The sequence below is a fragment of the Lampris incognitus genome, chromosome 1, assembly GCF_029633865.1.
Source record: "Lampris incognitus isolate fLamInc1 chromosome 1, fLamInc1.hap2, whole genome shotgun sequence".
NCBI lineage: Eukaryota > Metazoa > Chordata > Actinopteri > Lampriformes > Lampridae > Lampris > Lampris incognitus.
In genome coordinates, this window is record NC_079211.1 from 134,447,732 (window position 1) to 134,468,832 (window position 21,101).

At 44.3% G+C, this 21,101-nt stretch overlaps 1 protein-coding gene and 1 pseudogene across 1 annotated transcript; both read left to right on the plus strand.

Annotated features, from left to right (window-relative positions):
- The first annotated feature begins 286 nt into the window (after positions 1–286).
- On the plus strand, positions 287–20,188 carry npffr1l2 (neuropeptide FF receptor 1 like 2). The gene is made up of 3 exons (XM_056289703.1): positions 287–626; positions 19,042–19,141; positions 19,180–20,188. The coding sequence occupies exons 1-3, from the start codon at positions 287–289 to the stop codon at positions 20,186–20,188; spliced, it is 1,449 nt and encodes a 482-aa protein (XP_056145678.1).
- On the plus strand, positions 2,626–2,809 carry LOC130127539 (small nucleolar RNA U3; annotated as a pseudogene).
- Positions 20,189–21,101: the final 913 nt, after the last annotated feature.

Sequence of the window (21,101 nt, forward strand, 5' to 3'; positions counted from 1 at the left end):
TTGAACTTAGGTTGCATTGTTGTCCCCTGACTAGATCATTGCTTGTGTTGTATTAACTCTCAGATGTACGTCGCTTTGGATAAGAATATCTGCTAAATGAAATTGTAACATTGTAAGATATGATTAAGTTGAACTTGAACTTATTAATTTAGGTGTGAAGTCTGTGCATTGTATTGTGTCTGAAGATGAATGAAAACTCTTTAAATATTCTCCGTAAGAATACACTAATTTCCCCTTGTCCTCATGTGACTGCTGCTCCAAGGTTTGTTGGCAGTAAGGAGTGGAGATGTTGGACTGTGTGATGGAGGAAGGAATAGACGAAGGATTGGCCACCACCATGACCCCATGCAACACCAGCCATGATGGCCCTGGTGACAGCAATGTCACCAATGCAACCTTCTTCCCCTACTATCAGCACTCCTTGCATGCAGCTGCCAGTTACATTTTGGCTTACCTCTTCATCTTCCTGCTGTGCATGGTGGGGAATATTCTGGTGTGTCTGATTCTGCTCGGAAACAGCCGAAAGCTCACGCTCACCAACCTCTTCATCCTCAATCTGGCGATCAGTGACCTACTAGTGGGCATCTTCTGCATCCCGACAACACTGGTAGATAACCTCATCACAGGTAAGCCAAGTATATTTTCAGAACAGTAGTTTTTGAACTACACAGGTTGTAGCCCACAGGTGGGTTGCAGCAGGAGACAACGTGGGTCGCAGGACATCACAATAAGCACATTATGTTTGGAGACTGAAAAAAATGCATGCAGCTGCATTGCCTGAAAAAATAATTTTGTGTTAGTGCAAATAATGCAATGGTTTAACTAGAATCAGAATCAGACATTCTTTCATTGCATTGTGCATTAGGAACTTAGCTTGGCCTTGTTAGTACAATTGCGAATGGAGGAAAAATAAAACAAGTATGTGAAAAAAAATACAAACACAAATACACACACATATACTATATATATATATACACACACACACACACACACACACACACACACACACACACACACACACACACACACACACACACACACACACACACACACACACACACAAAACAGATCTAGAAGAATATAAATAGCAAAGAGTAAGGCAGGGGGCCTGTTGATCAGTCCAAATTCCAAATTATCACCATATTGTTTAATGTTGACATGCCTTGTCTGTTTCATTTTATCATGGGCCATGATCGAAGAGTGAAAATGGGAACACCGCATTGATGGACAGTATAGAGAGGATTGTTAGTTATCTTGCTTTTTGTCAGGTATTGAAAATGAACTGCTTATTTTAATGCACAGAGTATTTGGTGGGTCATGGGCCAAAAAGTATCTCAACAGTTGGGTTAGGATATGAAAAAAAAAACTTTGTTTAGAATATGTTTAAGAATATATTAAAGGCGTTGGGGTTGCCTAGGTTTAATGATGTCTATCTTGCAACATTAGAGATCACTAATTGTTCGTCTGTGAACAAATCAACAACCATGTGGTCACTCACGGTAAGTCACAAAGGATGAATGCAAACCTATAGTGGAAAATGATAAATGATATGGGGGGGGGGCGAGGGGAAGGGACTTACAATCATTTCCGCGAACATGCTGTTATAATTTGATGGGCAGATGAGATGTTTTTGAGTTTGTTTACACAATAAATGCTATTGTTTGCTGAGAAAACCCCTCTGCAGGAGATGGGTGGTTATAATAGAGTTAATACTGTCGGAGTATGCAGAAAACGTATTCCTTTTCTACCAGCATGATTGGTTTTACTAGCCAGTAAGTGTTAAGCTGTCCCTTATTGTCACTTTTTTTTTTAAAATTTCCCCCCCTTTCTCCCTAATTGTATCCGACCTATTACCCCACTCTTCCGAGCCGGCCCGGCTGCTGCTCCACCCCCTCCGCTGATTCAGGGAGGGCTGCAGACTACCACACGCCTCCTCCCATATATGTGAAGTTGCCAGCCGCTTCTTTTCACCTGACAGTGAGGAGTTTCACTAGGGGGACGTAGCGCATGGGAGGATCACGCTATTCCCCCCAGTTCCCCCCTCCCTCAACAGGCAACCCGAATGACCAGAGGAGGCGCTAGTGCAGCAAGCAGGACACATCTGGTTTCCCACCTGCAGACAAGGCCAATTGTGTCTGTGCACAGTAAAATCCTGAGTGTTAATTTAACTCCGAGAGTGTACAAATGGATCCGTGTAGGGACGCCTGACCAAGCCGGAGGTAGCACGGGTGTTTGAACCGGCGATCCCCGTGTTGGTAGGCAACGGAATAGACCGCTACGCCACCGGGATGCCCCTTATGGTCACTTTTTATTTAAAAAAATCAAAAAACAAAACGAAAATTCCCAAAAAAAAAAAAAAAAAAAGCTAACCCATACTATTTCCACTTGAAACACATAAATATATATGAAGCCACTTATACTCACATTAGCTTTAACCAATTCAGAACCAACTAGAATAGCATTTCTATTACCCTGTCACTGATATAGATTACAGAGTTGTTTAGTATACTGTAGGCTTGGTTGAGAAGGTAACAGATGGGGGCAGGATTTAACAGTCAATAGTTGAAAACAAAACTCTTGAGTTGTTACCAATCTCCATACTAATCTTTGAAAACTGGTTTCCTCAAGACTACTTTCAGGGATCATTTCTGTAGTTCTTAACTTGAAAAATGGGTTTCTAACGTGTGAGTCCTGCCACCCACGATGATGAGTTGCGGTGCTTCTTCCTGAGCGTGAAGCGGGTACAGAGAAGTCATTTCACACCAGAACGACCGGGATTTCACTCCTACCTAAAACAACCATGGGCGGTCAAAATGACCGCAGGTTTTTAAACTCTATATTCTGTCAAGATAAATACCCAATTGAGATATTAACGCATTATATATGTTAGGATGTCTGTTAAGAAACTGACACCAAAATTAACATTTTATGAACAACTTTTAATACTATTTTTCAAACAAATTAAAATGGTCGCTGTCCAACACCCGTAAGTACTGCAACGCGTCAGTGGTAGTCATGGTGCGTCTGAAACAGCGTCTGTAGCCAGATGTTGGCAATAATCAAAAATCAAATTTAGACTATTTCTCTGCACTGGAGAATGCTAGTTTTTTTCAAGACAGAGCGATGAACCTCGCGAAGGAAATGATGTGACCAAAACACGCCATAAATAGTGACATGACTGTCGTGTATGAAACACTAATAATGTTCTAAGCTGTTTAAGCAGATAACTGGAAAGTGCACACGGCAGACTTATGACAGTAATGTAGTATATTTATTATTACTGTAACAACCTAGCTATCCAGAGTAGAGCGGAGTACCAAGAGAATGCCCTGGTGGCGATTCGGCCTTATATACTATTCAGGAACAACGAATAGATGACCTCCACCTTATTCAGTACCAATCACATTGATCTGTGTATATTCAAAACTAATAAAACCACACTGGTTAATATTCTGTGTTGGGAACACCACAGCTCCTCCCCTGTAAATTCAAACTTCATTTTTCTAGGATTCTAACATATCCTCTTTGCTCTTAAGCTCATAACCATGTACAGTATTTCTTCAACAGTAACCATACATTACAGATTTTTTTTTCAATAACCAATCTGCATGTCAGTCATAAGTTCAGTCTATCAGGAGGACGTCTGTCTCTCACAGGACGAGTGTTCCTTTCCACAACTGGTGGTGGTGGTTCTACAGGTCGTTCTTCCACAACCTGTGGTTCAGGATGTTCTGACACATCAGCATCTGCATTGAAATCATCAATCTCCCAAGAAGCTCTATCACAAGAGTCCATTTGAGTCTGATTTGGATTTCCCTTGACACCCAACATCTGGTTCACATGTCTTTTCACACAATTTCCATTTACTTCAACACTGTATGTGACAGGACCCAACACTTCACTTATAACTCAACCATTTCTCCCCTCCCCTGTAATTTTTTACCAACACGTGTTGACCAACCTTAAAAGACCTAACATGGGGAAGATTTGGTTCAGACTCGGTCTGCATTCTCTGAGAGAACTCTGGTTTGATAAGACACAACCTGGTTCGCACCTGTCTTCTCAGAAATAGCTCAGCTGGGGTCTTTCCTGTCTTAGTATGGGGTGTGTTTCTGTACCCAATCAGAAAATTTGCTACACAGTGCTCAAGCGTCATACCACCAATGGCGCTATTCTTTGCAAGGGATTTCTCAAGATTTTGGACCAATCTTTTAGCTAAACCATTACTTGCAGGATGGTATGCAGGTGACTTGATGTGTTTTACTCCATTTTTAGTCAAAAATGACTCAAAGTCTTGCGATACGAACTGATGTCCATTATCAGTTACAACCTCTTTAGGCAACCCATAAGCTGCAAATAAATTTCTCATTGCTTCAATTGTCTTAGATGAAGTAGTAGTGGTCATGGGAACTATCTCTGGCCATCTAGCATAGGCATCCATCACTACTAAAAACATCTGCTTGTGGTCCTCAGCAAAATCAAGATGTACTCTTTCCCATGGACTCGAAGACCATTTCCATTTATGTATCGGTGCGGTAGCAGGCCTACTACGCTGCTGCTGACAAATAGTACACTGATTCACTTCACGTTCAATACTGTCATCTAATGTAGGCCACCAGAATAAACTTCTGGCGAGGGACTTCATTTTAACTATTCCCCAGTGGTGCTCATGTAATTCCGACAATAGCCTGTCTCTTAGTTTATCAGGCACTACCACACGGTAACCCCATAATAAACAATCATCCTCAATGCTAAACTCTAATTTTCTCTGAAAATAAGGCTTCAGTGACTCATCCTGTACATGTTTAGGCCATCCAGTTAACACCAACTGTTAAACCACTCTTAACACAGGATCTCTGTCTGTTTCTTTGGCTATTTCTCTAGCAGTAAGAGGCAAGTCTTCCAGGTAAGACACTCTGTAAATTGGGTTTGACATCACATCTACATCAGGCTTCACAGGTAATCTTGATAAAGCATCAGCATTGCTATGCTGCTCTGACTTCTTGTACTGGATTTCGTATGTATACGCTGCCAAAATTAGAGCCCACCTTTGTAATCTAGCGGCGGCCAGTGTTGGCACACCTGTTTTAGGCCCCAGAATTTTCAACAGTGGCTTGTGGTCTGTCAATAACAAGAATCTCCTTCCATAAAGATACTCATGTATACTCATGGATGTATGCCCATGGCATCAATGACATGCCCTAAGTATGAAACGCTGTTCTGCATGAATGCACACTTCTCTCTTTTAACCCTGAGATTGTAAGTTTCAAGTCTGCTAAGCACCCCTTCCAAGTTAGTCAGGTGCCTTTCTGTATCTTTTCCAGTAATTAAGATGTCATCTAAATAACAGATGACCCCTTCCATGCCCTGAAGAACCCGATCCATAATCTTTTGAAAAATAGCAGGGGCGCTAGCAACACCATAGGGTAACCTATTATAGTGATACAACCCTCTGTGTGTGTTGATAGTTAGGTAATGTCTTGAATTGTCCTCTAACAGAACTTGCTGATAAGCCTGCGACAAGTCTAATTTGGTAAACTGCTGACCTCCTGTTAGTTTAGCAAATAAATCTTGGGTTTTAGGTAGTGGATACTGTTCCACATTCAACCATGGATTGATGGTGACCTTGTAGTCTCCACATATTCTCACCCTTTTTAGGCACACAAACTATTGGAGCTGCCCACTCACTGTAATTAATGGGTGAGATGACACCTTCAGCTTCCAATTTTGCCAGTTCTCTCTCTACGGCTTCTCTTAATGCATAAGCCACGTTTCTAGGCTTACAGAACTTGGGCACAGCATCTGGAACTACATGTAGTCTGGCTTCAATACCTTTTAACTTGCCTAGCTCAGGTTTGAACACTGATGCATGTCTGGCACACACATCATCCACTGTATTAGGAGCCACTCTGTTGACTCTTGACCAGTCTAGCTTTAATTGACTTATCCAGTCTGCCCATTAATGCAGGACCTCTTCCTTTCAGGACTAGTAGTTCTAGCTTTTCTGAGTGTTCCTTGCATTTCACCTTTGCTGTGAATTTTCCCATCAATGGCAATGATTCCTCACTGTAGGTTTTCAGCACACAATTTGCAGGACTAAGTTTCACATCTTTAAACCTGCGTTTAAGTAGAGTTTCAGATATCACTGACACGGCTCCGCCAGTGTCTACCTCAATTTTCACCCTTGTACCATTTACATTGAAATACACATAGTAGGGTTTCACAATGTCACCTTTACCCGTGTCCATTGCAAAAAGTTCGGCCCCTCCACTGTCCAATGTCTGACCAGTGTCAATGTTCTGTACAGCATCCACCATTCACCTTGTCGGCACACAGCAGTCGTCTCTGGCACTGCAGAGCTGAGGCTGGATAAGATCTCTGTAAGAGCCATTCTGGTGGTTCTGTATGTGGTATCTTAGTTCACCACTAGGTGGTAGTATTGTGTGGGTGTGGCTTCCTGGGGTGATTGCACTCCTCACTACAAAAGCATAGGTGTGTTTATTACCTGGTGGTTGGGTGACGGGGAGCTGACACGGTTTTTACCGCTAAGCTGGGACACAGCACTTCTTCACACTTTTTGGTTACAGTCATGGCTTAGTTTTTTGTTCAACAATAACCTGGATTCCTGCATCGCTACAACAAACCCATCATCTTTCAACTTGGAACAATAATCTGGACAACAGCAGCGTGTCATAACCCAAGGTATCTCCCGCACCCACCCGAGCTCCTAATGTTTGTTTGAATTCGGAGCTACACAAGTAAAAACCTTAGGCTCATGGAAACCAGTCGATTTGCTCTTTGCATCGTGCATGACTGTGATTGTGAAGTTGCCCTGTTTCATGAGAAGTTTGGAAATTGAAAGTAGGCCGATTGATCTCATGTATGGAGTGAATATTTTTTGTTGACACCTATACTTTCTGAGTCCTAGTGCTACCGAGGCTGCATTAGGATATTTCACTAGTCCATCAGCATTTCAGAAGGAAAGGAAATTTACCGGGAACCGACTAACACAAGCCAAAAGGAGGTCTGGTTAGTGCACCCGCGTATTTATGTTTTTGTCTGTTGAATGGAGCTGAAACAAGATGATGTGCAGCCCGCTACGGTAGCCTTCTTCAATGGTTGTTTTGTGGATACAATTTTTCCAAAAGTAGGCTAAAGCCGATTGCAATGTGCTCATTGAAGATGGATTCTTGCCTTCTAATTCATGATGTCAAGGAATGTTGAAATGAAATGTGGATACTTACCCTCTGATTGTTGATCAATTGAGCGATTGTTTTTTGAGTGAAGAAAAATCCACCGACTGTCAAACTCAGTGCGCATTGAAGCGTCTTAAAGTGACAGTACACATTTTTGAAAATGGGTGACAAATCCAAGGATAAACCTGTGAGTGCTATGCAAAAGCCTGCCAATGAAGTGTCTGACAATATTCCTGAAATAAGTGTTGAAAATGTTGATGTACATAATATTGGGAGAGTGCTTTCAAATGAGCCAGAGGCTACTAACAAAAGGCTAAGAAAGCCTACTGAAAAGGGGTTGGCTTTGATTGTTGAGAGGTTGCAAAAGGACAGAAACAAATGTTTCAAAAGGGTGACCAAATTGCAAATTGAAATCAAAGAGCTCTTGGGGTGTCTGGTATCCAAAGAAAATGTGTGTGCTGTGTCAAAGAAAATTGAAAAGGTTAAATCCCTGTGTGAAACTGGCACTGAACACCATAACACATTGATCAATGAGTTTTGTTTACCTGAGGAAGATAAGGGTAAACAGGAGGCATACTTTTGTAAAATAATGGACCGCAATAAAGGTTTTATTGAACAAGTGAACACGTGGTTGACAGAAAATGAAAATGTGGATGATGATGAACTTGTGAATGATGATGCAGGGGGTCATGTTAATAAACAGGATATTCATGATAATATTCAACCAGCAGATAGTGCATCCAATTTGTCCAGCAAAGTATCTCACTCGACAAGCTCCTCAGGATCTTGCAAGTCTGCTCTGCGTCTGGCTAAGGCAGAGAAAGCAGCGTTACAGGAAAGGGCAGCTGCTCTGGCTAGGAGGCATGACCTAGAGGCACAAGAGGAGAAACTAAGATACCACATACAGAACCACCAGAATGGCTCTTACACACCGGCCCCATAATTGTGAAACAATTACATAGATAGGGAAAAGAGCCATTCAAGTCACCCAAATCCACCTACATTCCCACACACAATCTAAGTGCATACTAACAAACATACAAGCATGCACCCCAACAGGCACACAAGAGTCTTTGTCTTCTCTTCAAAGGATGTGCGGCCAAAATCACAGTTGGCACCGATGAATTCCATCCGCAGGCCACATCCACAAAAGGATACTGGACCACCACACACAACTGTTATGCATCAGCCTCACAATGTTTTCACAGCTTCAACGGTTGCACCCAAAAGGCCAATGCCTACACAGGAAAATGGGCTTCAATCTGTCTGGAGCACCTCAGTGGTGCAAAATGCAAGTAACCCTAATGCCATTTGTGACATCATGCAAAAGCAGAATGAAATCACCACAATGCTGGTTCAACAGCAAATACAGTCGACTTTACCAAAAAGAGAGATAGTTCTCTTTGATGGCGATCCGCTAAAGTGTATGCCTTTCCTCAGAAGTTTTGAGCACTGCGTGGAGGAGAGAACTGGCAGCTATCAGGACTGTTTATATTTTTTGGAGCAATATACACGGGGCCAACCCAGGGAAATGGTCAGAAGTTGTATGCATATGGCACCACAGGAAGGATATGAAATGGCAAAGAGCCTGTTAAAGGAACACTTTGGGAATGAATACAAAATTGCCGCGGCCTATATGGAAAAGGCCTTTAGCTGGCCTGTTATCAAAGTTGAGGATGTTCAGGCACTGCAAGATTTTTCAAGGTTTCTTAGAGGGTGCTGTAACGCCATGATGGAGATACAGTACATGGAGGAGATGAATATCCCATCAAACATGAGGAACATTATCTTGAAGTGTCCATACAAACTGCGGGAGCGCTGGAGGTCCACAGCCTGTGATATCCAACAACAGCGAGGCTATAGGGCCACATTCCCAGACCTCGTGAATTTCCTGGAGAACCAAGTTAGGATTCTTTCTGATCCGTTTTTTGGAAATATTTCCGAGGCTCGACCTGCTGCTCCAGTAACAACACGAAACTGGAGTAAGCCACCAACCAGGAGCAATCAAGGAAGCAGTTTTGCAACTGCAATTACAGCTACCGACTGTACTATAGACTCTTCCTCCTTATCTTTGTCCTGCCTGTACTGTGAAGAAGAACACGCATTATTCCAGTGTCCAACCCTTATCAAACTCCCTCAAGCGGAGAAGATTGAATTCCTGAAAGGGAAAGCCGTTTGTTTTGGATGTTTGAAGCCTGGTCACATGTCTAGGGAGTGCAAGGGTCACTTGACTTGTGAAGAATGCAGCTTGAAACACCCCACTCTACTACATGACCCCAACAAGGAGAAGCGGCAGGAGTCAGAGGAAACAGCCAATAATCCGATTATTAAGGCGTGTGTTTCTACTGGGGCCGGAGACGAAGACTGCACTCTGTCCATTGTACCAGTGCAGTTGAAATCTAGGAAAGGAGATAAGGTGCTACGGACGTATGCCTTCTTAGACCCTGGAAGTACGGCGACCTTCTGTACATGTCACGTGATGAGGAAGTTGAATCTTCAAGGTACTAGGACCAACATCACATTGCAAACCTTGGGACATGAAACAGTGATGGAAAGTGACATGCTTACAGGTCTGGAAGTGTCAAATTTGGATGGAAATCATTTCTTGGAGCTTCCAGTAACTTTCACACAGGAGAAAATCCCTGTCTCAAGACGTAACATCCCCACTGAAAGAGACCTCAAGAAATGGGAGTATCTGAAGGAAGTCAAAATCCCAGGATTGGATGCAGACGTGGAGATTCTTATCGGGACTAATGCACCGAAGCTCATGGAACCCTGGGAAGTGATCAATAGCGAAGGTGATGGCCCTTATGCCGTGAGGACCCTGCTAGGGTGGGTCGTCAATGGTCCTTTGAGAGGCAATGGGAGTCAGAGAGGCTGCTCAACCATTTACGCCAACAGGATATCCATCACCAAACTGGAGGAGTTATTGGTCTCTCAGTACAACCAAGAGTTCAGTGAAAAAACATTGGAAGAGAAGCCGGAGATGTCAAGGGAGGACCTCAGGTTCATGGAGATAATGAAGAGATCAACATGCAAGCAGGAAGGTCATTACTGCATGGACCTACCCTTTAAAATGGATGACATCACCCTGCCTAACAACCGGTGCATAGTCGAGCAACGTATCCAAAGTCTGAAAAGAAAGTTTGAAAGGAACAAGACCTACCAGGAGGAGTATACATCATTTATCAGTGAAATGATTGACAATGGTTATGCAGAGGTGGTGCCTCAGCACCAGTTGGACTGCCGGGATGGCAGAGTGTGGTACCTTCCACATCACGGAGTGTATCATCCAAGAAAGAAAACCCTGAGAGTCGTCTTTGATTGTGGAGCGAGGTTTCAAGGGACCTCACTGAATGACCGGCTATTGCAGGGACTTGATCTGACCAATTCTCTTTTCGGCGTCTTGACAAGATTCAGGCAGGAGAAGGTGGCTTTGATGACTGATGTCAAGTCTATGTTTCACCAAGTGAAGGTGTCTGAGGAACATGTCGATTTCCTCAGGTTTTTGTGGTGGCCCCAGGGTGACACGTCACAGGGTCTTGTGGAGCACAGAATGACGGTGCACATTTTTGGGGCAGTTTCGTCTCCCAGCTGCGCAAACTATGCTCTTAGGAGGACCTCCATGGACAGCCAGGATGATTTTAAATCGGAAGTGGCTGACACCATCTACAACAATTTTTACGTGGACGATTGTCTCAGATCTGTACCCACAGAAGAGGAAGCCATGCAGTTGGTAGTGGACCTCACTGACATGTGCTTGAGAGGAGGATTCCAGCTAGTCAAGTGGACAAGCAACAGCCGGGCTGTACTCTCGACCATTCCGGAGTCAAAACGATCCAACACGACGAGGCAGCTGCACTTGGAGCAGGATGATCTACCAGTGGAGATGGCACTTGGACTGAATTGGTGCGCAGAGAGTGACACTTTCATGTTTAAACCTGCAGTGGAAAGGCGACCACATACAAGACGTGGCATACTTTCAGTGGTCAGTTCCATCTATGACCCACTGGGATTCTTGTCACCATTCACCTTGCTGCCAAAGCTGCTGCTGCAAGAAATGTGTCGAAGGAACATGTCCTGGGATGACCCTATACCCCAGACATTCTCGCAGCAATGGAAGGCGTGGCTGCTGGACTTGGATAGGGTGGTGGAGCTGAAGGTGGACCGCTGTATTAGACCGAAAGACTTCAGAGGACCGGTACACGCGCAGCTACATCATTTTGCGGATGCAAGTGACCATGGCTATGGCACAGTCTCCTACCTAAGGATGAGGAACCAGGACAACCAAGTGCATCTTGCCTTCATGCTGGGAAAAGCCAGAGTTGCACCCTTAAAACAAACTACTATTCCTCGCCTGGAACTTACTGCCGCTGTGCTGGCTGTAAAGGTGGACAAGATGCTGAGAAAGGAACTCTCACTTCAGCTGGAGGACTCATGTTTCTGGAGTGACAGTCAGACAGTCCTCAAGTACATCATAAATGAGATAAAATGATTCCACACGTTTGTGGCAAACCGAGTGGCTTTGATCAGGGAAGGAACAAAGGTTGGTCAGTGGAGGTACGTAACCTCAAAGGACAACCCTGCTGATGAAGCCTCAAGAGGAATGGATGTGGACAACTTCTTGGCTTGTAGGAGATGGATTGAAGGCCCAGGCTTTCTCCAAAGGCCGGCGGAGGAATGGCCAAAGCCTTTTGATCTGCAGCCCATAGCCTCTGATGATCCAGAAGTCAAAAGAGAGCTGATGGTGAATGCAGTCATCACGCAGTCTGAGGATCCAACATCCAAGCTCATGAATTACTTTTCTGAGTGGACCAAGCTCAAGATCTCAGTCGCTTGGTTTCTCAGGTTCAAAGGGGTGTTGCAGGAGCTACGGAGGAAGAGGAAAGAAGTGGGTGCTTACCTGGCTGCTACTGGCTCACCTGCGCCAGAAAAGGAAGAAGAGGAGATGAAGAAGGTCAGGAGCTCTATCCATGGTCAGCCGCTCACTGTAACTGACCTGAAAAGAGCAGAACATGACATCATCAGCTTCAGTCAGCAAGCATCATTTGGTGAAGAGCTCTCAATGCTGCAAGATGGTGCTTCAGGAGTAAAGAAAACCAGTCCGATCTACAAGCTGGATCCTGTGTTGGATAAGGACGACGGATTGTTGAGAGTGGGAGGAAGGCTCGGTCGAGCTGCCTTACCTGAAGAGCTGAAACATCCGGTATTACTCTCCAAGTCTCAGCATATATCCAGTCTCATTTTGAGATACATTCACTGTCAACTTGGACACGCAGGAAGGAACCATATGCTTTCATCTTTGCGCCGAAAGTATTGGATCACAAATGCCAACTCTGCCTGTCGGAAGGTGATATCCGACTGTGTAAGCTGCCAACGGTATCAAGGACAGGCAAGTGAACAGAAGATGGCAGACTTGCCAAAAGAGAGGATTAGTCCAGACTTGCCTGCTTTCACAAACGCAGGAGTGGACTACTTCGGACCTATTGAGGTCAGGAGAGGACGTGCCATGGTCAAGAGGTACGGAGTCATTTTTACCTGTATGGCCAGCAGGGGCGGACATCTGGAGATTGCTTACTCCCTCACCACCGACTCCTGCATTAATGCCATAAGGAGGTTCTTGTGTCGCAGAGGCCAAGTTTGTCATCTGAGATCCGACAACGGGACAAATTTTGTTGGTGCAGAGAGAGAGTTAAGAGAGGCGTTAGCTGCCATAGATCACACACAGATTCAGGGCGCTCTCCTCCCAAAAGGAATTGAATGGACGTTCAACACCCCCGCCGCATCCCATCACGGCGGGGTGTGGGAGCGACTCATCAGAATGGTCAGAAAGGTATTGTTCTCAGTCCTTCGCCAACAGTCCCTTGATGACGAAGGCCTTCATACTGTCATGTGTGAGGTGGAGGCTATTCTCAACGACCGCCCCATAACCAAAGTGTCCGATGAAGTCAGTGACCTGGAGGCCCTCACGCCAAATCACATTCTTTTGCTCAAAGGAAAACCCCTTCTCGCTCCCGGAATGTTTCAGGAGAGTGACCTGTACATCAGGAAACGGTGGAGACAAGTACAGTATCTATCGGATCTGTTCTGGAAGAGGTGGACGAGAGAGTACTTGCCGTTACTGCACGAGCGACAAAAATGGACGCAGTCTCGGAGAAGTTTTACTGTAGGAGACATTGTCGTCGTCATGGACCAAGGCGCTCCGCGTGGATCCTGGATCCTTGGGAAGGTAATGAAGACTGATGAAGTCCCAGCTGACACGGTTTTTACCGCTAAGCTGGGACACAGCACTTCTTCACACTTTTTGGTTACAGTCATGGCTTAGTTTTTTGTTCAACAATAACCTGGATTCCTGCATCGCTACAACAAACCCATCATCTTTCAACTTGGAACAATAATCTGGACAACAGCAGCGTGTCATAACCCAAGGTATCTCCCGCACCCACCCGAGCTCCTAATATTTGTTTGAATTCGGAGCTACAATCTCCATCTGCCCGAAGACTGTGAGGGTTGCTCTGGTCCACATGCTGGGGAGCGTTGCAAACAAGTCTTCCCTGCTGCTTGATAGCGCTGGAATTTGTACATGTCTCGTGCTTGAGAGCGTGGCAACATTCCAAATGCATGGTCCCTTTCGATTCCTTGCCATAGCTTCCTTCTTTAGGTGAACGGCATGCTTTTGCGGTGTGTCCCTTTTTCTTGCACTGGTGACACTCTGCGTCCTTGAACCTGCATTCATCCGGTCTGTGGCCTTTTCCCTTGCAGCGATAGCAGGGCTTTCCATTAGCTGTAGACTTTACCGTAGCCTCTCTATGCTTTAGGTTAGCCTTCTTTTCCACCACATTAGCTTTATAGCCTTTCTGTGAAAACTGTTGCGCACTGTTGCCTTTTGTTACCTCAAAAGAAAGCGCCATTTCAACTGCGAGCTGTAACGTTAAGTCTTTTGTGTGAGCAGCATTGAGTAACCGATCTGTTAGCTCACTGCTCTTAACTCCACAGACAAACCTATCATGCAGTGCTTCATCTAAAAATGTTCAAAATTTGCATGTGGCTGCTAACTTTCTCAAACTTGCAATGTACTCACTTATTGTTTCGTTTTCCTTTTGGTTTCTTCCGTGAAACTTGCATCTCTCAGCAAATGAAAGTTGGTTTTCGGGATGTAGTGCTTTTCTAGCATTCCCACCAGTACTTCATATGTTTTACCTGATGGCTTATCTGGCGCGCACAAATCCATCAGCAAGCTATGCGCCCTTTTTCCTACCACCGTAAGAAATACTGCTTTGGTTTCTCATCTCGAGTGTCCAATCCTTTGCCGCGAAGTACTGCTCTAACCGCTGGCGATAACTATCAAAACTTTCCTCACTTTCCTCGAAGTGGAAATCTTCTGGCTTACCGAATGCCATCTTCTGTTCGACGGTCCTTTCACTCACCGAACGTCTCTCTGGTTGTTCGTCGTTGACTTCTGCCTCACTGGAGCTGCTTGACATGCTAACTCTGTGACTTCCAACTTAAACATCCCATCCTCGTCACCAAACTGTCGTGTATGAAACACTAATAATGTTCTAAGCTGTTTAAGCAGATAACTGGAAAGTGCACACGGCAGACTTATGACAGTAATGTAGTATATTTATTATTACACTGTAACAACCTAGCTATCCAGAGTAGAGCAGAGTACCAAGAGAACGCCCTGGTGGCGATTCTACCTTATATACTATTCAGGAACAATGAATAGATGACCTCCACCTTATTCAGTACCAATCACATTGATCTGTGTATATTCAAAACTAATAAAACCACACTGGTTAATAGTCTGTGTTGGGAGCACCACAATGACGCGCACCATCACGCGCAAATTACGAGCGGTCATGATGACAGCCCATGGTTGTTTTAGGTAGATCTTATGCGAATTTAGGAGAATTCAGGGAGCGGCAGGTATGTATTGTAACGTACACGGATAAATAGGCTCGCTAGCCCTTGGCTAATGGGTCAAACCCTTTAGTCAACTGGTTAACGTTGTCGCTTGCGGAGTGGGAGACATGGGTTTGCGTCCCGGCTGTGGCGGTTCCCGGACTGCCCCCGAATTCGCTACACTATCCTTTTTTTCCACAAAATTATTAAACTTTGAAAATCCATTATGACCGTTTTGGCCACCTGTACTGTTAATGACCGTTTAATGTTCCTTATGGAAGCATAGAGGAAGAAGCGCATTCAGAGGAAGAAAAAAAATAAGAAAAGAAAACTGGTCCTTCATGCAGTGCGTAGAGCATTGCTATTGTCAGCTACTGCAGTAGATCTCAAGTGTAGTTTTTTTCCATTCCCTTTCAGCTGCTGTGTATGATCTATTTATTTAGTTCACAGAGCTGTTTGTCTATGCTGACACTTTTATCACAAAAACTCTTTTTACTTTTAGTAGGGCAACTTTGTTCAATGTACAAACTAGATTTTTATTGAACGCCTCAACCATTTCATCCACAGAGCCGCGCTGGCTATCAAGTATGCTGCCATGCTGAGGATCACAGAGGTTTGATTGGAGTGACCAGCACAAAAGTTAAAGCTTATTCCCTGGGGCCCCTCCGTAGCCGAATGGTTACAGCGCATACCACCTGGTCACAACCGTCGCTGGTTCGATTTCAGCTGGCGACCTTTGTTGCATGTCATACCCCTCTCTCTCTCCCATTTCCTGTCTGCCTTTCACCATCTTTGTCTAATAAAGCTAAAAATACCAAAATTAAAAATTTTTAAAAAAGCTTGAATGGAAAAAAACACATTCTTGCCTCACCTGGACATGATCTTAAGGCACAGCCAAGGTGAGGAGTGTGTCCGTTTTGGGAAGCTCAGAACTGCATCTCTGCTCTTCGCAGATGATGTGGTTTTGTTGGCTTCATCAGAACGCGACCTCCAGCGCGCACTGGGGCGGTTTGCAGCCGAGTGTGAAATGGCCGGGATGAGAGTCAGCACCTCCAAGTCTGAGGCCATGGTTCTCTACCGGAAAATGGTGGATTGCTCCCTCCAGGTTGGGGATGAGTTGCTGCCTCAAGTGAAGAAGTTCAAGTATCTCGGGGTCTTGTTCACGAGTGAGGGTAGGATGGAGCGGGAGATTGACAGGCAGATTGGTGCAGCATCAGCAGTAACGCGGACGCTGTACTGGACTGCTGTGGTGAAGAGGGAGCTGAGCTGGAAGGCAAAGCTCTCAATTTATTAGTCAATCTTCATTCCAAACCTCACCTATGGTCATGAGCTTTGGGTAGTGACCGAAAGGGTGAGATCATGGATACAAGCAGCTGAAATGAGTTTCCTCCGTAGGGTGTCTGGGCTCAGCCTTAAAGATAGGGTGAGGAGCTCGGGCATCCAGAGCTTGGAGCTTGGAGTAGAGCCGCTGCTTCTTCGCGTCGAAAGGAGCCAGTTGAGGTGGTTCGGGCATCTGATTAGGATGCCTCCTGGGCACCTTCCTTTGGAGGTTTACCAGGCACGGCCAACTGGGAGGAGACCCCAGAGTATACCCAGAACTCACTGGAGGAACTACATGTCCAATCTGTCCTGGGAACACCTTGGAATCCCCCAGGAGGAGCTGGAGGGCGTTGCTGGGGAGAGGGATATGTGGAGTGCCCTACTTAGCTTGCTGCCACCGCGACCCGAACCCGGAGAAGCGGTTGATGATGAATGAATGAATGAATGAATTCTTGCCTCACCATGATGATCGGCTGCCCCATTGTTAAAGAAGGCTACCTCCTCTGCTATTATAGAATCCAGAAGAGGTGGACCCTCCTGTCAGTCATTTCTAGGTCACTTTTTCATTTTGCTGCAAATTATATCAGTTTTTTTTCCGTTGTTTCATAGTATGTGTATATCTAAAACACTAAAGGAATGAGGGCATGGCAAATAATTACCCCTTTGGATGATATTTTTATAATTTGTCTTGATCTGCACGCTAGACCTCCTAATGAGGAAGGAGGACAGTTTAGCCCTCAATCCGTTTGTGCGCCAGTGCATTGTACATATTATTTTAAGCGAATATAAAATCTTTAGTCTTTGATTATTATCACTGTGCCTTAGATATTGAGGCATTGATAATCAAATTCGAGCTATGCATGAACACAGCAGGCCATTTTCTTCCATTACTCTTCTGACGTCGGCAACACTGATGCGTTTGCTTTTCACCATATGAATTGATTTATTGTATTCGTATTTCTGTATCATTATTTCTTGCTCTTCCGTTGAGAAATAAGTCAGCCAAGACCTCTCCATGGTTCACCCTGACCAGCTGTTGGCAGTAAATATCACATTTACGTGCACATGCAGGGATTTTTTTTAAACAAATGATAAATGGACTGCATTTATATAGCACTTTTCTAGTCTACCGACCACTCAAAACACTTTACAATAGATGCTTCACATTCACCCACTGATGGCAGAGGCTGCCATGCAAGGTGCCAATCTGCTCCTCAGGAGCATTTAGGGGTGCAGTGTCTTGCTCAAGCACACTTCGACACACTCTGGAGGAGCTGGGGATCAAACCAGTGACCTTTCAATCACTAGACGACCTGCTCTACCTCCAGAGCCATACCGCCCCACACCTTTATTAGATACATAGATAGTGATAGTAGAGAGAGGCAGGAAAGGCAAGGGAGAGAGAGAGGGGATGACTTGCAGTAAAGAGCCCAGGCCGGATTTGAACCCAGGCTGCTGCGGTAAGGACTCAGCCTTACGTGGTACGTGCTCTACCAGGTGAGCCACCAGGGCACCCCCAGGGATTTAACCATTGAACGAGTATTTAAACCTGGGTCAACACAGGAAGTTGTTAACTGTCGTGGTGAGAAGACTTGACCGTGATTGCATTTTTTAGGTTTTGAGAGACTGAAACCCTGAGGCATGAACCCTGAGTATGTTAAATGTCATGCTTTGTGGGACAGACCCCCGATTTATATCAAACACAAACAACCTTAAAATGTCTTAATCGAGTATTTAATTGTTTAATTGCTCCCTTTGTTACTCCCTCCTTTTGCATGAAAATGTTTTGAGAGAAGAAGCTGCCCTAGCTTGTTCTTATGCTTATACATTCTGCTGGACCAACCCAGGCAATATTAAACCAAATTAAGCACCTTTTGTTATTATGCAAATCACTAGCTTACGTCGGTAAAAAAGCACTATATTATATTTTCATCCATATCTTTTTTGTAGTATGCAAGGCAAGTGTTTAATGTGAGATACCATTTAGAGCCTCTCACACCCCACGTTTAGCAATACAACAGGGTGTGTGTTGATGTAAATCTTGACATTACGTATTTAAAAATGGGCTATAACAAATGAAATAGTCTATAACATTATTTTCCAGAATCATTCTAGCTCAGTATTATGCAATAGTCCTTACCTAACTAGGATCCTATAGGACCATAGTAGGGCCTTCTCTGACCGAGCACACTCTCTATTGAAGATCTAACAACTACCATTTGGGAGACAGACTCAGATGAATGTATTCAAACTAAGCTTAAAACATACTTGTTCTCAATATCGAATGACCTTCCTAAATTGGCTTTTCAATAGTGACCAAAATTTTTTTTAAATTTTCATTGCCATCTTTTGCTCTTTTAAATTGAGTACTGCATTTTATGGTATATGTTATTGTATTCATATTGAATTGTATTGTATTTTTATTGGTTATGTTACGGTATTTAAGTGTCTATTTTACTGAGTAAAGCCTTTATTGACTAAATGTTTTTAATTTCTGTAAAACCCTTTGAGGCATACTTTGTGATATTTGGCTTTAAATAAATAAACGTTGACCCTTGAACTCACACCTCCCTTCTCAACTCCCTTCACCTCTGATGATTGTCATGGATTCCCTTGACAGGCTGGCCCTTTACAAACACCGTGTGCAAGATGAGCGGCTTTGTGCAGGGCGTGTCTGTGTCTGCCTCAGTCTTCACCTTAGTAGCTATTGCTGTTGAGAGGTTGGTATATATATATTGTGTTCATTTGCTTTCCCCAGGTTTTGCTGCATTGTATACCCTCTACAGCCCAAACTCTCCCTGTTTATCACCAAGGCCACTATTTTTTTAATCTGGGTGTTAGCAGTGGTGATAATGTGTCCAGCTGCAGTGGCGCTGACTGTGGAGAGAGTCCCCTACCACTACATGGTCTACAAGAATGATTTCAACCTCACCTACCCTCTTTACACCTGCTATGAAAACTTTACCAAGCCGCAGATGAGGAAAGTCTACACTGCAGTGTTGTTCGCCCATGTCTACCTGGTGCCACTTACAGTAATCACACTGATGTATGGACACATTGGGGTAAAACTGTATTTCTCAGTGGTGTCCAACAGAGAGGCCCAGATGGCTAATGCATCTACCCAGGCCCCAGCTAGAAGGGGTGGTTGGCCAGTGATATCCCGGAAGAAGATAAGGGTGATAAAAATGCTTATTATGGTAGCCTTGCTTTTCATGGTCTCCTGGCTACCACTATGGACCCTCATGATGATGACAGATTATGCTGGGCTGGACAGAGACCAGCTGGACCTTCTGACTAGCTACATCTTCCCCTTCACCCACTGGCTGGCCTTTTCCAACTCTAGTGTCAATCCTATTATCTATGGCTACTATAACGAGAACTTCAAGAGGGGTTTCCAGGCTGTGTGTAAGTCTTGGCCCTTGTGCTGCTTGATGCGGTTTCAATTTAGGAGGAAGACTGCCAGAGAGGGCAGGAAAGGAGGGACTCAACCACAGGCTGTCAGAGGTGGAAGCATCAGTGATCCTAACTCACTTATGTTCAGGATGAGAAATCGAGTCCCAAAAAAACAAAGTCCAACTGACACTGCTTGCCTGGAGTTTGAGTTGAAAAGGAGCCCGAGGGTGGGTTGTGTGGTGGTCCAATCAGAGGAAAGTGGTGCTGTGCAGCATTCAGACATGATTCCTAAGAATGAGAGGGGAATGATTAACAAAGATGCAGAAAGAGTTAGTTCACTGCAGGTTTCAGTATGTCAAGCATGGGATAACTAAGGGTCTACACACCAGAGCTCCAAGATGTACTGAAGGAAGACACACTAGGGTGGCCTTTATTGTCTGCAAAGAGATGAAATAAAGGATTATTTAAGGTTCACTGTGGTACAGAATGAATACCATTTTGACAGGAGAGGGTAATACCACCCAATTTAAGCAAATGCCTTTTCTTTGTTGATATATTTTCCTTGAGGACAAAATTTAATTTTGAGGGAGAAATTCTCTAAAACAAAGTCATTTGTCAAGCACCATCCTAGAGACTTAATCAAGAGCATAGCAGGGCAGCTGCTTGCTGTCATAGGAGTCTCTGAAACATTTCCTGTGCACCGTTTCCCTGGCACCCTATCGTTTTTCTGCTGAATCAGAACAGCCAAATGAGTTCATTTTATATTGAACTGTCTAAAATTAGCAGCCTGAAATCAAAAGCAAGGCTGTTTCTCAAAGCACATACTATACATACTCTATAGAACTATTCATACTAATGTAAAATGAATATGAACTGTGTTTCATGTGTACAGGAGATGTGCCTGTATGCATGCTACATTGGCAAGTTTTCTAAGCATGTAGTTGATACTACTAGATAGGCACAGATGCCCCATTATATATTGTTGGTGCATAACATCTGTTGACTATAGCTCCCGATGGTCGTTAGCACTGAGAGCTGATAATGGTAAATGGACTGCATTTATATAGTACTTTTCTAGTCTGCCGACCACTCAAAGCACTTTACATTTGCCTCACATTCACCCATTGACACACACGTGATGGCGGAGGCTGCCATGCAAGGTGCCAACTTGCTCACCAGGAGCAGTTAGATGTTCAGTGTCTTGATCAAGGTTACTTCAATACACCCTCCGCAGGAGACGGGGATTGAAACGGTGACCTTCCGCTTACTAGACGACCTGCTCTACCT